Raw genomic sequence first — 17,100 nt, forward strand, 5'->3', positions numbered from 1 at the left:
ATTTTAGGAAAGCTATTTAATTATTTGTAAAAAGAAAAACTTGCTAGTGAAAGATCCTCTTCTCATTGAACCTACATGATCTCTAAGGCCCCTTCCAAACCAAACACCCAAATCATTCTTTGATTGTATGAGTCGAAACTTCATGGATGTTTTACATTCTGTGAAATAATTGTGCCTTTCAAGAATGACTGTCAGGAAAAAAATAAGTGGAAATTCAACTGATTTGCATCATTTGCATCATTTCATGCAGGGAGACGTATTAAGAAAAAGAGAACAGTGGAGGAATTCAAACAACTTCAATCAGGGTTCTGGGACTTCTGAAACGGCAAATGCTTCCACAGTAACGCACCCAAAGAAAGATCAAAAAGAGGTAATTATAAATTTTATCATTTTGTATTAATATGTTAGGCCTTCTCCTCTTCAAGTCTTTTGAGACATGATTTGTATCTGTAAAGATGGACCGGCCTGAAGAAATCAGAATTTTCTCTACAACTGTAGCATAATAGAATATTTTCAATATTTTCTAAACATTTCCCTTCCTTCAAGTCCACTGTAGACAACTAAAAGAAACTAAGAGACTTGTTATAATAAAGTGATAGAAACAAAAAGTAGGGATTGGCTATTTCTGTCCTATTATTTATAATTTATTTTGGCAGTTCAGCAACAGAAAGATAATTTATACACTGCAAATTTCTTTTGGAGAGGGAGAGGAGATGGTAATTTTAATTTATTTTAGGTTTGTTAACCTTATTAATGAAAAGCAAATAAATTCTTTTCTTTAATTCCTAAATTCTTTAATTCTTAAATTCTTCTCCTTTGCAGAAATATCATTCTGTTCGTAGCTTTTCTGAAGCCAGCACTGTGGATCCAGTTGTTCTTCTGGAGATGTTTTCCCAGACTAAAGACTCCCAGCTGCCTAAGGACTGCTTTGTGAAGAGTAGGAATACTTTTTTTTTTTTTTTTTTTTGGTATTGCACTAATGCCAAATGAGCCAGTGTTCAAAAATATCCAAATATCCATTTGGACCATGTCCAGATTAGCAGGAACTGTTTGTCTGCTCATCCCAGGGTGAATATCTGCCTTTGATCACCTGAACTTCTCCTTAGACTGTTGGTTTAATCCTGCTGCCTTTACAGATTAATGAAGAGTGTTTGAAGAGTGTTTCTGCCACAGGGCAGTGAACAGGGTCCAGATGTAATGTCCCTGCAGGGCAATAAAGTAAAATAATGAGTAAAAATGATAATTTACTGACCTGCTAGGAAGGTACTATCTCTTTTCAAAATAAAAAAAGGGAGAAAAAATTCAGAAAATAAACACATTTTTAGGTAGAAGTAATGGCTTCTTTTGTGCCCACAAACCTTTCTGCAGAAGGACACAAAAAGATGTCTGTTACTCCATGTATGTGTTCTTTATTAAAAGAGATTATTTTGGCATAAAAATTTGTCTTGTCTTTAGCTTCAGATCATTTCAATAACAGCATCACCTCATAGATAAAAGAGCACATTCTTCCTAGAATATGTAAAAGGCCTTTTTTAGATGTTTTATACTTTTTTAATCCATATCTCAACATTTTCCATTGAACCAATATGCTGTTCTCTCTTTTTTTTCAGGTTGTGTTGAGTGTTTCCCATGTTGTGTAGTGGATACCACGAAGTTTCCAGGCAGAACTTGGTGGAACTTTAGAAAAACCTGCTACAGAATCGTGAACCATAGCGGCTTTGAATATTTTATGGTTTTTATGATTGTATTGAGCAGCGCAGCACTGGTAAATTTAATTTAATTTTTCCACTTTGGAATTAATTTTTGTCAGTAAAGGAATAGTATTCAGTTGATTTCTCCTTCTCTGACATTCCTTTCCCCAGGGAGAGACAAGATTGTAATAAATATAACCTTTAGAAGTTATAATGCTTTCCTCCACCTGGATAAGATATTTAAATAGATGGATTTAAATATATGGAATCATAGTTCTTCATTGAACATAGTTCTTCACACTTTTGTGTTAATTACAAAGCTAAACCAGAGTCTGATATTACTTGGGAAAGCTTGACAAAAATAATAGCACTTCTAAATTTGTAAAGCAGACTAACTACTCAGAAAAAATGTAGATTGAAAATCATCCAAACTTTATGATCAGAAGCCAGAAGTGAAGGGGACTGTAAATTGGCAGGTGAGGTAATGTTTTATTGCTACTCTGATCATATCCATTTTTACTGAAAAATAAGGGAAGAATTATTATATTTGAAATTATATTCAGTGTCTACTGAGACTAACTTTTAAAATAAAATATTATATAATGCAGAAAAAACATAACCAAATAGTCTGAAGGTGACCTATGTGGCAGATGTCAAAATTTCCAATTAAAGTCAGTTCTGTGTACATTACATTGAGGTTGTTCCCTGAACTGTAGATTTGAACAGTCTGCTTTAAAATTCTCCTGACAAAACCTCCAGGGGAACTCTGTGGTGTCTTGGTTTGAAAAGTCAGGTGTTTGGTAAGGAAGGCAGGAGCCTCCCTTGAAATGGAAAGTGTAAACCCACTTCCTCTGAATTATTATAATTTTGAAATTAAGGGGCTTTCAGGCAAAGATATAGGAGTAGGAATAACAGTTCTTTAATAGGAAAATTAAAATAAAAATGCAATGGTACAAACCACTGCCAGAGTCAGACCATGCCCTGCCCCCCTGTGTGTCAGGGGTGGCACAGCCCCATCCCATGGGGGCTCAGCCCTCCTGCAGTGCCAGCTGTGCTGCTGCTGCAGCAGGGATCCTGCACAAGGGGGGAGTTTTCCTCTGCAGCTCCAGGGCTGCTGCAGATGGGCCTGGGCTCCCTCTGGCAATGCAGGGCAGCAGAAAGCTGCTCCTCTGGCAATGCAGTGGGCAAAGGCTGCTGTGCTGCTCCAGGCTCAGATTGGATCCAGGTAGGAATGCTTGGCTCCTCCCCTGGGCGCAGCATCTCCCCATGGGATGCTGGAATTGGATCAGCCCTGCAGGGACACTCAGTGGCCATGGACAGCAGAGATCTCCTGGAGGGAGGGTTGGCTGTGGGAGAGATAAAGAAAAAACTGCCCCATGAACTGGAGAGAACTGCCCCAGTTCTGACAGATGGCAATAGAATACACAGCCCCAGCCACATCTTCTAACCGAAGACACCAGGAATTCCAGCGACGGCTCCTCTGTGTTCATGGGGAACCAAACTGAAGTAAGGAAGGAACCTGAGATATTTTTGAACAAAAAATTAGTTGATACCCAGCTGCAAAATAACAAAACAATAACAATTTCTTGTCATCAAAGATGATTTGCAGTCTTGAGAACTTTCCCATTTCTAAGATACACTTGTCCTCTTTCAGAAAGGGACATGTCAATTTTTTGCTGCTTTATAAAGTTTACTGGTATGAAATTTTCAGAATGAGTATGAATGAGCACCAGACCGCCACACATGTCCATGGTTTGTAAACTAAAATGAGATGGTGATCATGGGAGAATGCTCAGAAAAGCAGGGGAGATGTGGATGAAAGGAAAATTACAGACATTGCCAAAGTCTTGGTGAGGAAATAATGCAAGGTGTTAAAAGCAATTGGGAATAGATTGGCAACATAAAAAAATCTAAAATAAATTAGCAAGACAGCAAATACTTTAAACTTGAGCAAACACTGATGTGAATGACAGCAATCAGTGAATTATTTTCCTAAAACCTCAAGGTCAAGATTTAGGTGAAAAAACCTGTAACTTCAGAAATGAGCAGTTCCAGATGAGGTGTTCATCACATTTTTCCATTTCTGTAATAAAACATTGCAAGATGACTCAGGATGACTAATTTGGAAGGTCAGAGTCTGACAGACGCTGGTTAATTCTTAATTCACTGGTTAATGTAATCAATTCAGGTTTTTTGTGAAGAATTTTAGGTCAACCACTTCAAAATTATCAACTACATTAGGAAGTCAAAATTTTTTAGCCACAACTGACCCTTGTTAGACATTTTTTGAAGTGTTGAACATAAAAACTTGAAAGTATGAGATTTTTCAATTAGTGTGAAAAATGAGATTGTAGTAATTTAAAAATTTACCTTTTTACTTTTAAGTATAAAAATAAGTGGTGGTTGTCCATAATTTAATATGAAATGGTTATAAGAATCCAAATTATTTATTCTTGTGCAATTCAAAAATAATCTTCCATTCATAAAACTATTGACCTGTTTTAAAACTGAATTTTGAAATTCCAGGCATTTGAAGATGTTCACCTGCAGGAAAAGAAAAAAGTGAAAATTATCCTAGATTATGCTGATATCATATTTACCTACACCTTTTTTATGGAGATCCTTCTGAAATGGGTAGCTTTTGGTCTGCACAGTTATTTCACAAATTCTTGGTGTTTGCTTGACTTCATCATTGTGTGTGTAAGTATTATACTCAGCTTGTCATACATTTTAATTTTTGATATTTTCTATATAGAGAACTACCTGTAAATTGTGATTATGAATTAATAAAAATCTTAAAGACAGTTTCCAAAACATAAAAAACCTTCAATCCAAAAGAGGTTTTAGGACTTGAAATGGAAATTGTCATCAATAATCAAGAAGTTGCTGAAGGAAATGTTATTTGGTATCACCACCATTGAGGACCATGATGGTTCTAAAAACCTTTTCAATTGTAGAGAGAAAGTTCAATCAGGGATCAGAAATAAAATTAAAATAAATTGATTAAGACAACAGAAAATGTGAAGCTATTGACAGTTTGGGACTAGATGATTTTAAAGGTTCCTTCCAACCCAAACCAGATCTGGGATGTTGGCATTTAGAAAGAGAAAAAAAAGAAAGAGTTCCTTCCTTGAAGGAGAAGAAATTTAGATGGCAAAGACAGTTGAAAAACATGGTTGGAAAAATAATTTACCAGGGAATTAAAGATAGGGAAGTATCTTTTGCTTTGCATAGCCCTAAAGACAAATGCTGGAATCACCAAGAGTGAGGTAAGTGCAGTGTTCAATACATTTGCTCTGAATGTAGAAAATGTTAAATATTATAATCTTGCTGTATAAAAATTAACATTTTTCTTGTTAACATCACAGTGGGACTGTTCTGAAGTTAAATATTTTAGAATAAGAATGTCTAAACTGCTAACTTGTGACATCAGAGTAGCTTTTGATAGTCAGCATTGAAAGTTGTGAAGTACTAGGAAATTTCAACAGAAAGATCTAATATTATGACTATTTGTAAAGAATACTTGAGCAGTTACAGTTTTCTAATGTAAATAGCAGTCCAAAACAGAGGATAAGCATGGAAATATCCAATGGCTGAACACTGAGGCTGCAAATTCAAATAAGAAGGGACAAATCATGAACAATGAAAAAACCTAATTATTGAAATTATTTTAATGTCTTCATTTCTCTCTTAGAAATAACAAAAATGAACCAGATATATATTTTTAGAAAAAAATTGTTTCCACATCCCCATCCTCCGTTATAATAATAAATTCCTGTATACACTTTTAAGAATAACTATGTAGAAAATGAGAGTATTTTATCTGAATCAACCTTTCTGGTCTGGTAGTGTATGGCAATATCATAGTTACCAAAAAAAAATTTTTTGTGATGGAAAAAAAAATATAACTTTTTTAAAAAAATATTAAATAATTTTATTTATAAAATAATTAGGTTATATTATTCTTCATTATTATATTATATATTATTTTTATTTATATTATATTATATTATTATTTATATTATATTATATTATATATTATATATTATATTTTTATTTATTATATTATATTATATTATATTATATCATAAATTATATTGTTATATATATATTTACTTTAAATGTGTATTTTCTTCATTTGACTTAGTGGTGAAATATACTGTAACTTTCATCTCAAGACTGTCTACTAATATAGATAAAATAAAATTTTGTATGCCATTTAATGATGCCAGTTCCAATTCAATGAACACAGCTGTCCTTTGTTTCCTGGGGACGAAATTCTGTTTCTGAAGATTCCTCACCTTGTTCTTCTGGGACCAGCCTGAAATCTCTCAGGACTTTCAGAGCACTGCGGCCTCTACGAGCTTTGTCAAGATTTGAAGGGATAAAGGTAAAGATATGGGAAAGTTCTGGGTTTTTATATGGATGAGAATTTTCAATAGATACAGAAGAAGAAAAAATCAGTGGCTTTCTGGGAAAATGGATCTATTGAATTCAATTAATGAATTATTTTCATTAATTTCATTCAGGTTGTTGTGAATGCACTCTTTGGAGCCATCCCCTCCATCTTCAACGTTCTGCTCGTTTGCGTTGTCTTTTGGCTCCTCTTTAATGTTCTAGGAGTCAAATGGCTAGGAAGCAGATTTTGGAAATGCACACACAAAGAAGAAAGTACTGATCACATTCATGGCAGAAATGATTGTCTTTCCTTCAATGGGACCTGGACAAATAGTGTTGTAAATTTTGACAATGTTGGCATGGGTTACTTGGCTCTTCTCCAAGTGGTAAGTTCTATAAAAACATGTTCATTTTTGTTTTTCTGAAGGAATGGTTTGAGCAGCCAGTCAAGGCACACCATTATGGTTCTGTTTATCTCACTGAAACTGGGGATTTTTTAGCTCCCATAAATATTTTCCTCATTTATGAGCTGCTCACCTCCTCCTAAAGAACACATGGGCACATGCAGCCTTATGTTAAAACCAAGAACTCTTTCACGGCCTTTAAATTTTGTTGTAAATTTCTCTTCTGTTTACATTTTGATTAACAAACTAAGCCTGAAATAGTCTGCCTGTTGCTGTATTTAAAGTTATTCTTGTTTTCTCTAATTCAGAGTGGATAAGAAAGAAAACCCATGGACCAATTTATTTAGAATTCTGTGTCTTCTTTTGTTGTAGAAATCCTGAACTGTTGGGGTGCTAATTCACTGAGCTCCCTAATACCACAACAAAGGAGAGAAAGGCATTGTTAAAAAGTTTCCATTATCCCTGTATCTTTTCTAGATTGAGTTCTTTGCTCTGGATCCTCCAAAATATTCTATGATTGATAAAAATTGCAGGATGGAACAATCTGTTGTTTTGTTAGAAATCGTTTTTTTCCTTTTAAGTTATATTTGCTAGTTAAGCTGAAACTTTTTACAAAAATTTCAATTTAACAGGAGTTAGCATTAAAGCATTTGACATGAATCATGACTTTTCTTTTGCTTTCTTTTCAGGATAGTTTTTTTCTCTGTAATAAACTCCAGTGAATCACACTTCCAAACATATCTTAGAATTGATGCATATTTTTTGCAGCACTTCTTTTTTTTTCCACCACTATTAACACATTTATATTAGCAATAGCTTTTTTTTTTCTTAATTGTAACAAACAATGCATTTTCTTTCAGGCAACTTTTAAAGGTTGGATGGATATTATGTATGCAGCAGTGGATTCACGTGAGGTATGTCACTGAAATGAAATTTTAGTTTTTTCCCTTTCCTTCTTCCCTTTTCTAGCTATACAGTCAATTTTTCAGCTGTTTGCAACACCAGGTCAAAAATACAAGTGGATGAGTGCATCCAGCTACACAGTGAAACAATATTTCTTGGAGTACCAAATATCTGAAACTTGGGTAAAAGAAACTGGTCACTATAGGGTGATACCACACAAAAAGAGGGCAAGATAATAAATAATGTTTTAGAAGTCTGATTTGGAAACAGAATATGGGTGTGCCTCTAAAGCAAATTCTCTTCCTTTTCAAACATGTGCAGTAGAACTGAAACAGCCTGCAGCTTTATCAGTTATTTGAGGTTTTCTTCCCTACATTTGACACCCTCACTGTTTCTTCCCCATTTGGATGTCCTGTTTCTCACTCTCATACTAGCAGTGAGTTTTAACTTTTCTATATTTAGTTGACTTTGCCTTTTTTCTTGCTCATTCCATCACAGTACTCTTGACTGTAGTTAAATAGCTGCTAAATAACAATATTGTTCTTTGTAGGCTGGTTTAAATTGCTTCTTGCCTAGGATGGCATCCCAAAGGAGGGAATTTGCCATTAGGTTTAAACCTGTTTTTCTAATCAGGGCATTCACAGGATCCCTTCTGATTGGAACTGTTTATTTATTACTAAGAAAAAAAGCAAGAGCAGGATTTGTCTTTGTTTTTCGTTATCTGTACAAACAGTAACAAGATAGAGCAAGCCAGTTCTACTTGTACATCTAGATAAAAGTATAAATGTGCAGAAACAATTTATCCTTCATGACAATAAAACATTTGCTATAATAAATTGGAAATGCTAAAGCTGAGATTATCTAATTTTTACTAATATTATTTTTCTGGTTTGATTTTTTTTTTAACAGATTGATCAACAGCCACAGTTTGAAGCACGCTTACGCATGTATGCGTTCTTTGTGGTTTTCATTATTTTTGGATCTTTCTTCATGCTGAACCTTTTCATTGGAGTGGTTATCAGCAATTTTAACCAGCAAAGGAATAAGATAAGTACTACATGGTCTAACCCATGGTCTCCTGTAATCCCAGTTTGATTAAGTGAATGCTTGCTTGACATCTAGAGGTTTAACATTTTGAAATAAGTGTTTGACTAGGTAAATTTAAAATAATAACATTTCAAACCAAATTTTGAAAACAGGAATCCCCTCTTCCTCAAGGTTTTTACCTGTGAATTCTATTTTCCTGCCAAGTCCTGGATTTGATTTAAGTAGAGGACGAGAGAGGAGTGAATCAAAATAATTACCTAGACTTTGCTATAGGAGAGTGGAATTCTTTTCTTCTGCTTTGAGGATTTGCTTTGGAGAACAGAAAAACCCTTTTTGCTGAGACTGAACACCTCACAAATGTGAGCAGGGTAATCACTCATGGAAGAAGCAGTCATGAAAGGAGTAACCTCTGCTTTCCTGGTAAAGAACCTTGAAAAGGTCTTGTCGATAGAACTTCTTCTAAAACTAGCTACACTTTTAAAAGTCATTCATCTAGAAAATAAACCTACAGATTAATTTAGTGGGATTCTAAAAAAATTCAGCATTGGGATCCAAGCCATGACCCCAGGAGGAGGCTATGTAGAAATTTAAATGATGCTTAAAGCCTATGAAACAATGACTGCTTCCACTTTTCTCCTCCTTGTTGTTATATTCCCTGTTCTTGATATTCTGTAAGAACTGGAAAGCAAAATCTTAGAATGGAAAATGCAGCAAAGAAAAGCAATAGTCATCTCTGCCTGGAATACTTCACCTTCCTTGTGCCAAGCTTACTTCTCAGTTGAGTCCTGACTCATTTAAGGGTTTAAAGTGTCCAGAATATCAGGGGAATTTGGGTCAATTAATCCACTTGGAAGTCTTACAACAAATAAGCATCTTGCTCATTGAAAAAATAACAGAAAAGCAGACCCCAACAGGAGGTTTACAATTTCAAGGTTCCCATTTGGAAGGCAGAATTTCTACTGGAATCATCTATTCTTTCCACAGACTGACTTATACACCAAGTGTCAAAGCATTACTGCCTTTTGTAGAGAAAAATAGAAATAGAATACACAAGAAATTCTTCTTCTGTTCTCTGAATTTGGACAGAGAAAAGATGTGTAGGGATTGAGGAACAGCAGTGTAACTTCACTGTAAGAATTTCCTTTTATAACAAAGTCCCAGTTACAACAATCCCAATAGATAAAAAGGTTAAGTAGTTGATAAGCTCGAACATTTGCTAGAAATGTATGTGGATGTAACATTTTTTTTCTTTTCTTAGTACATGCTGTAACTGGCATTTTTTATTTTTCATTTTTCTCTGTCATTTCTTTTCTGCTTCTTTGGGCTTTTCACTGATAGTCCATGTAGTGAAGTTAAGCAGAATTTTCAGAGGTTTTGCTGGAGTGATTCCAATTGCAGGTGCCCTGCTGAACATTGTTATGTGTTTGGTGTACAAAATGCAGATCACTCAGTGCTTTTATGACAAGTGAGTTCTGATTACTGGGGTCCAAGTGATTGCTCAGTAATACAGGTGGTGTGGATGCTAATAAGAAATTCATTGCCAGGAACTTCCCATAGAACTTGGTCCCAAAATTCTTATTCATCATCCTCTATTTACTTGCTAGTCCAGCAATCTTCTTCTGCTTCTGCCTTTCCCAAAAATATAAAATATTCTACTTCTTGATGAATTTTATGTGATTTTAAAAATAGGAAATAGATTTGCAAAACTTAGAAAGGCTCTCACACTTGAGGTAACTGGCTTGGGATCACTGTCTGGACTTGACTTTCATGATCAACCCAGATCAGATCAAAGATCAAGGGGAAAAGGAGAAATGGTGAAGACACATTTGGTCTCTATGCTGTCTTAGGTCCCACTCATGACAACTGTAACTTACTGTCTTTAACATAAATTTGTCAGTATTAATTTTACTTCATGTAAACAACGTTTTTTCTCTTTACTTAGGTGGGAAAGATCTATTTTTGACTGAGGAACAGAAAAAGTACTATAGTGCCCTAAAAAAACTTGGATCCAAGAAACCCCAAAAACCCATCCCAAGACCAGCGGTGAGGCCACCTTAAGAAGAATATGACAGAGGATATAAAGAGGATGATATTTAAACTCAGTAGCCAGGAATTGGGAAATAAACCTTCCCCCTCACCTTCCTCAGTCAATATAGTATTTAGATTTTACTCTCTTTTATTTAAAAATTCTATCCAACACAGTTGTCTTTGAGGGTATTAATTAAGGAAATTTACAACCTATTTATCACCTACTCAAATGTACAAACTTTTAAAACCAGTTCTTATTAAGTATTTGATATTCATAACATGATCTTGGTTATTTAATTTGCATGATGTTGCTTCTGCAACTAGATTGGATTGTTGCAGGTTAGAATGAATAGAGAGCAGCACATGCCCCATGGCTGTTATTTGCTTTTAAATAATCTTACGCTTTATTTCTTACATTTTCTTAAATTGAATTCCAGGTCTGTGTTTGCACAGTAACTACTCAGAGTTTTTCCTGCTTATGACATTTTAATTAGAATTGCTTATCCTAAAATATCTACTTCAATAAGTATTTCTATTAAAAGAGCCATCACAATGTACTCTGAATGTTTTCCTGCTGCATATTTTTTCCTAAGCCAATGTGTTTGCACAATGCCTGAAAATACTGAAAATGTGGTGAGTTTTCTTTGAGGGTCTAAAGAAATCACCAAAAAGTGCTTCTAGCAGCTTGTTGTTAATTTATGTCATCTTAAATTCCTTTTCTAAGCACAAATTACTGATTAATATTTGAATGCAGGCTGGGTCTCAGAACTGGCATTTAGTAGTTCTCCTTCTCTCCACAGAATGCATTCCTAGGATTGCTGTTTGACATCGTAAATCACAAAGCTTTTGACATCACCATTGTGATTTTCATCTGTCTAAATATGATAGTTATGATGGCAGAAAACAACGACAAACGCACCAAGGATGTTCTTAATAAAATCAACTATTTTTTTGTGGCTGTATTCACTGCAGAATGTGTCTTAAAAATACTGGCCTTTAGGCACTACTACTTTGGGAGTGGCTGGAACGTGTTTGATTTCAGTGTTGTGATCCTTTCAATAGTGAGTAAGTATCAACCACTAGGTCAGGTAAAGTGTCTTACCAATATTAAGCCAAATCCAGTTTGAAGTAACCACCTACATATGTTTAATTAACAAATTCCAGATCCATTGTACTATTTCAAACTATCTGCTAAGTGATTTGTTCTAAAAGGATGCATTTTTGTTTTCCCTTATATTTTTGCAGAGTACTAAAAGGTAAGCATAGTTTTTGAATATCTTTAAGTATGATTTTTATTAAGGCATTAACAGAATATTAATTTAATTCAGTAACATCTTTTTAAAGTTATTGCACTTAAACTGTTGTCTAACGTTTTATGCTTTCAATTTACACGTTGTCACAGGAAAAGAAAATTCAGGTTAAAAATACATTTGCATCAAAAATGGGGTATAATTTAATTTTCCTGGACATTCCTTTAAGAAGGCAGAGTCCATTTGCAGATTTGGAAAGCTTAGGAAAATTTGGTTGCTCAACACCATACTAAACCTAGGCCAATATTTGTGACTGAAAAAGTTATTAAAACTGGCTTGTATTTTTTTGGCTCTTTAAATAAGACTAGATGCTGATAATTGACTCTGCAAAGGGTCATATACAGCTCTAATTTCTTGTACAATTTATTTTGTCCTTCCTACTCAGGCTTAGATCATATCATATAATAAAGGATGGAAAAGAAAAACTGCTCTGAGTTCTCTGCTTCTTGCCCTAGCATGGTAGCCTTTTGCCATCCTGTACAACCCAGAAAAATTATGACTTCTTAACTCTTCTGTTTGTAATCATTTGCATTGCTACTGTGTCATAGAATGAGGTGTTTTGGAGGATAAACACTGAGAGACAATTTTCCTTTATTTTCTTCTTGCTCTTCTCTGATCTCATTTGAGCGCCAAGCATTAGTCAAAGTCTCACATTTAGGCTTTGACCTAAAGAAGAAGCAGCACTCAGACAGCCGCTCAGAGACAATCTCAGAGCTTCTGGCACAAGACCTGAATAGATGTTAAAGGATTTTTTCAGGTACTTGAGCAATGAATGCATAAATTCACTCCCCAAATTAGAGAAACTGGGAAGAACTTCCAAACTATGTGGAAATCTTGATGCCTCTTTTATATTGAAAGCTATTACAATTTTTCTTTTTTTACCGAAGCTTTTATCTGAGCAGTTTCAGAATTGAAGATGTTTATATTGAGACCAGTGTAAAGTGATGAGTGTTACTGCCAACACGTAAAGCACAGAATATAACAAAACAGACATTAATTTGACTAACTTGACCTGGCAACATTTTGTTTTCGTTTTCCTTTCAAAGGTCTTGGAGTCTCTGAAGTGTTTCGATCTTTCTTCTCCCCGACGGTTTTGAGAACTCTTCGTTTGGCGCGGGTCGGCCGAATCCTCAGAATAGTTCGCAAAGCCAGAGGGATTCGAACTCTTCTTTTTGCACTGCTGATGTCTCTTCCTGCCCTGGTCAACATTGGCCTTTTGCTTTTCCTGATTATGTTCATTTATGCCATTGTGGGCATGGCAAACTTTGCCTGTCTCCCCCAGGATGGTGGGATTGATGACATTTTCAACTTCAAAACATTTTGTGGTAGCATTCTCTGCCTCTTCCAAATTACCACATCAGCTGGCTGGGATAGTCTTCTGGCCCCTGTGCTAAAGGAATCTGATAAATGTGCTCTCCAAGTAAATGTAAAAGGGACAGAGAAAAATAATTGTGTAAATAAGGGCTTTGGTATTTTATATTTTGTAAGCTATGTCATTATATCATTCCTCATTGTTGTAAATATGTACATAGCTGTCATTTTAGAGAACTTCAATGTTGCCACTGAGGAGAGCACAGATCCTCTTTGTGAGGATGACTTTGATATGTTTTATGAGACATGGGCAAAGTTTGACCCTCTGGCAACACAGTTTATAGATTATTCTGCTCTCTCAGACTTTGCAGATGCTCTGGCAGAACCCTTGCGCATCCCAAAGCCCAACAAAATCCAGCTCATAGCCATGGACATCCCCATAGTTAGTGGAGACAAGATCCACTGCTTGGATATCTTGCTGGCTTTCACTAAAAGGGTCTTGGGAGAAGCTGGAGACCTGGAGAGTCTTGAATTAAATATGGAAGAAAAGATTACAGCTGGCAATCCATCTAAAAGTTCTTACAGCCCAATTTCTTCTACCCTTAAAAGAAAACATGAGGAAGTGTCAGCTCTTGTTATTCAAAGGGCCTTCAGGAGGTATTTGAGACAACGTTCTCTTGAAAATACCTCCTTGTACCATTGTAAACATAACAGTGCTGTCTTTGGACGAGAAATACAGGACAAGCAAAATCTTCTTGAATCACTGCTTAATGAAAACCATGGTAGGAAGGCAGATAAATTACGTCCCGCTTCTTCCATATCCCTCCCTTTATTTTATGATGGCTTTGCTGAGACAGACAGCAATAAGCTTGACACATGAGGTCACGCCCGGCTGCAGCATTTCCAATTAAACCAATGTCACTTATTTTCAGATGGAGACCATATTTTGATCCCACAAATACTCTAAATTTAGAATAATACTGGCAGCCTTCAGGTATTGTAATTGTTCAGATTTGCAAACGCTCCTTAAAGCACTTAAGATTTGAACAACTATGTTATAAATATTAGAGGAAAATCTCTAAACATGGAATTTTTTTCCTCAGCTACTGGAGTTGGTGAGTTAATTTTTTCAGCTGTCATTTTTATATTAGTCCATGTGTTTACAGAAGAAGTCTGTAAAAGATCGGTTGTAAGCACTTATTTTATAAATACACAAGGATATAGGATAAGGTATATGTCTTTAGGGAGAAGCAATTTTTCAAAAATGCTTTATTGTAGCAAAATTAAGTAATAACAGCACTTCTGCAAAAGACTCACTCAAGACATTTGAGTATAATCAGCCTCTAATTTTGATGTTTTTGGGACAATCCTCCTCCTAATATCTTTGAATGGATTTATGTCTAAGAATTTTTGATGTGCCTTTACACAAACACCTAAAGGGATTTAACAGATTATCCTCAGTTGCCTGTGCCTGAAAGTTGTACATAATTTGTTCTTTGTATCTTTCAGTGTATGAAAATTGTTGTAATCATAATTAGAATCAAAGAATGCTGTGCAGGAGATATTGTTTCCAGAAAGGAATAATTGTACATTAAATTCCATCATTGTACTTTATCCCTAGAGAGCACTACTCAGTAATCTGAAATGAAGTTCCTGGTGTATCTTGTGAGGTAAAATTTATTAAATTTAGAGAAAGCATTTCTTTCACTGATTCTGAAAAAAGTATATGAACGATGTGTAATAATATTTTACTGATTTTTTTTTATTTTGCAGTTTGGAATATGACTGGTTTAGATTCTTCAATAAAGACTTCAGAAGCTTAACATGTTTTTGTCTATTTTCTAAGAAGTATCTTCCATTTCATTTATTACAAGACCATCTATTACTGAGGGTAGAACAACAGTAATAGAATTTTCCCAAAGTAGCTATCTATTAGCACAAGAAAACTGAAAATAATTTTCTATTCACAGGGAGTCAGAAAAGGTTTAGCATTTCCAGGCCAAGAATATAAAGAATAATGAGGTAATGAATTTTACTGTCATTTAACCTTGTTTAAAACTATTAAAATAGGAAAGATTTAGTCAAAACCAGCTATTTTCAGGACAAATAAAGGCACAGGCAAGGTAAGAGTTAAAGAGTTCAGATACAGTGTAGTCTGAACTAGATTTATTATGGTCAAGCATTGGAACAGCCTCCCCAGGGAAGTGGTGGAGTCCCTGTCCCTGGAAGAATTCTAAAAATGAGTGGATGTGGCACTTGGTGCTGTGGCTTGGTGGGCATGGAGGTGTTCAATCAAAGGGTGTGATAGTATAGGGATAAAATGTTCCTAAAATCATGGAATTTTCAGGGGAGTTAGAAAGGAAGGCTGGGCCTGGTAGGCCCTGGGAAATGTTAAGGTAGACCCTGGGAAAATGTTAGGCTACTCCTGTATAATGATTTAATGACTGATAATGCACCTGTATAATCATTTATGATAACTGATATGATTGTTAGATGCGATGATTGTTTGGTAATGAGATATAATTATTGTTTAATCCCAACAAGAATGTTGGGAGGCTTTCATGGAAATTACAAAATCCATGCTTGGATGAAATCAATGTATACAATAGAACAATGCAAGTTTAATAATTAATATGTAGTTATATGATGATAAGGGTATAAAAACATGTTCATCCCAAACCCATGTCAGAGTCAGATTTGGGTCTGTACCCCTGACACCCAGAGCTCTTCAATAAAAGCACCTGCATATAATCATTCTGTGATTATGTGTCCCTGAATGCTAACAGGCGGACTTGATGATCTTGGGGGTCTTCTCCAACCTTAATGATTCCATGATTGCTTTCAGAACCAGCTTCTGTTCATAAAAAAAAGATCTGCAGAGATCTCAGGAGATGCAGAGATATAAGGTGGGTCTGTCTCCTGTCCAGCCTGGATTGTTTCATGCACAGTGATGCTGGTCAGGTGAAACTATACATTTTATTCAATGTGAGCTGGAATGAGCTCTGGAATGAGCCAACAGCTTTTTTTTAACGATCAGGCTCCGTTAGATGGCAGCATTTGCTGTGGTTTAGGATGTGGCCAGTCTTCAGTGAAACAGGTGAAACTCACCCACTGCAGCAGAGGTACTAAATTAATTCTAAATTGTTCAGAAGAAAAGTGTCACAAGTCTCTTTTTTTCCTGTCCTGGGCTTTCAAGTTAGCCACAGGTCTCTCAGTAAGGGCTTGTTTGCTGACTGTTCTGGTGTCTGATAGACCTTAATTGTTGTGAAAAAAAAAAAAATTGTTCTTCTGTGCTTGGACTTTCCAGAGGGGTAGTTCAAGCATTTCTCCATAGCACTGTAAAAGGAAATGTTTCTTAGAGACGAGGTAAGACTGCTTTGTTCTTGCATATTGGAAAAAAAGAGAAGATTGGAAAAGCCATGTAAGAGAATTTTAAACATTAATCATTCTGATCTTTGCAATTAAAAAATATTTCTTTGACTGCAACACCGGGGTCTCTGTCCATACCTAGAAATACTTCAAAGATGAACATTTCTGTTGCAGGGGCAGAACTTTTGGCAAAATCCCACCTGGCCTTAACACATCCTTAGTGATAATGTCACCTCAGCAACATACAAAACCACCTGAATTCACCACTGGGCTAATTTAAAAGTCTGACTAATTCTTTTGTATTGCTTAAGCATTAAAATTGCCTTAGGAGAATGGAAGTTAGAAGGGGAATGGTGATATCCAGCTGCTGCAGCTTCTTCCTGCTGGATTTGTCCAAAAGACAGTTCAGCTCCTGAAGGAATGTAGAGTTTCTTTAATAAGTCTGTAAATGGTGATGAGTTAAAGCAGTGACCAGGCGGGAGCTTTTGACAATTCTGTTAATCTGGAATTGCGAGTTCCTCCAGGTAAAACTGCCTGGATTTCTGTGAACTCCATGAGAAATTCAGAAATGCTTGGAACGCAGAGGAAGAATATTCCTTTCTGTTTGTGAAGTTTGATACTTAAATCAGAGAACAGCAG

The 17,100-nt window shown here is 35.5% G+C and overlaps 1 protein-coding gene across 1 annotated transcript in view; it reads left to right on the forward strand.

The window, feature by feature from the left end:
• The window catches only part of LOC115917317 (sodium channel protein type 5 subunit alpha-like), a 37,849-nt gene extending 23,820 nt beyond the window's left edge, over positions 1–14,029 (forward strand). Inside the window, exons 17-27 of the mRNA XM_030971225.1 lie at positions 251–370; positions 823–937; positions 1,611–1,765; positions 4,218–4,391; positions 5,944–6,081; positions 6,221–6,475; positions 7,354–7,407; positions 8,306–8,447; positions 10,386–10,486; positions 11,272–11,536; positions 12,828–14,029. Of these exons, the coding sequence (XP_030827085.1) occupies positions 251–370; positions 823–937; positions 1,611–1,765; positions 4,218–4,391; positions 5,944–6,081; positions 6,221–6,475; positions 7,354–7,407; positions 8,306–8,447; positions 10,386–10,486; positions 11,272–11,536; positions 12,828–13,972 (2,664 nt within the window). The 3' untranslated portion in view covers positions 13,973–14,029. The remainder of the gene's footprint in view (positions 1–250; positions 371–822; positions 938–1,610; positions 1,766–4,217; positions 4,392–5,943; positions 6,082–6,220; positions 6,476–7,353; positions 7,408–8,305; positions 8,448–10,385; positions 10,487–11,271; positions 11,537–12,827) is intronic.
• Positions 14,030–17,100: the final 3,071 nt, after the last annotated feature.

Source organism: Camarhynchus parvulus, chromosome 2 (genome assembly GCF_901933205.1).
Source record: "Camarhynchus parvulus chromosome 2, STF_HiC, whole genome shotgun sequence".
Classification (NCBI taxonomy): Eukaryota; Metazoa; Chordata; class Aves; order Passeriformes; family Thraupidae; genus Camarhynchus; species Camarhynchus parvulus.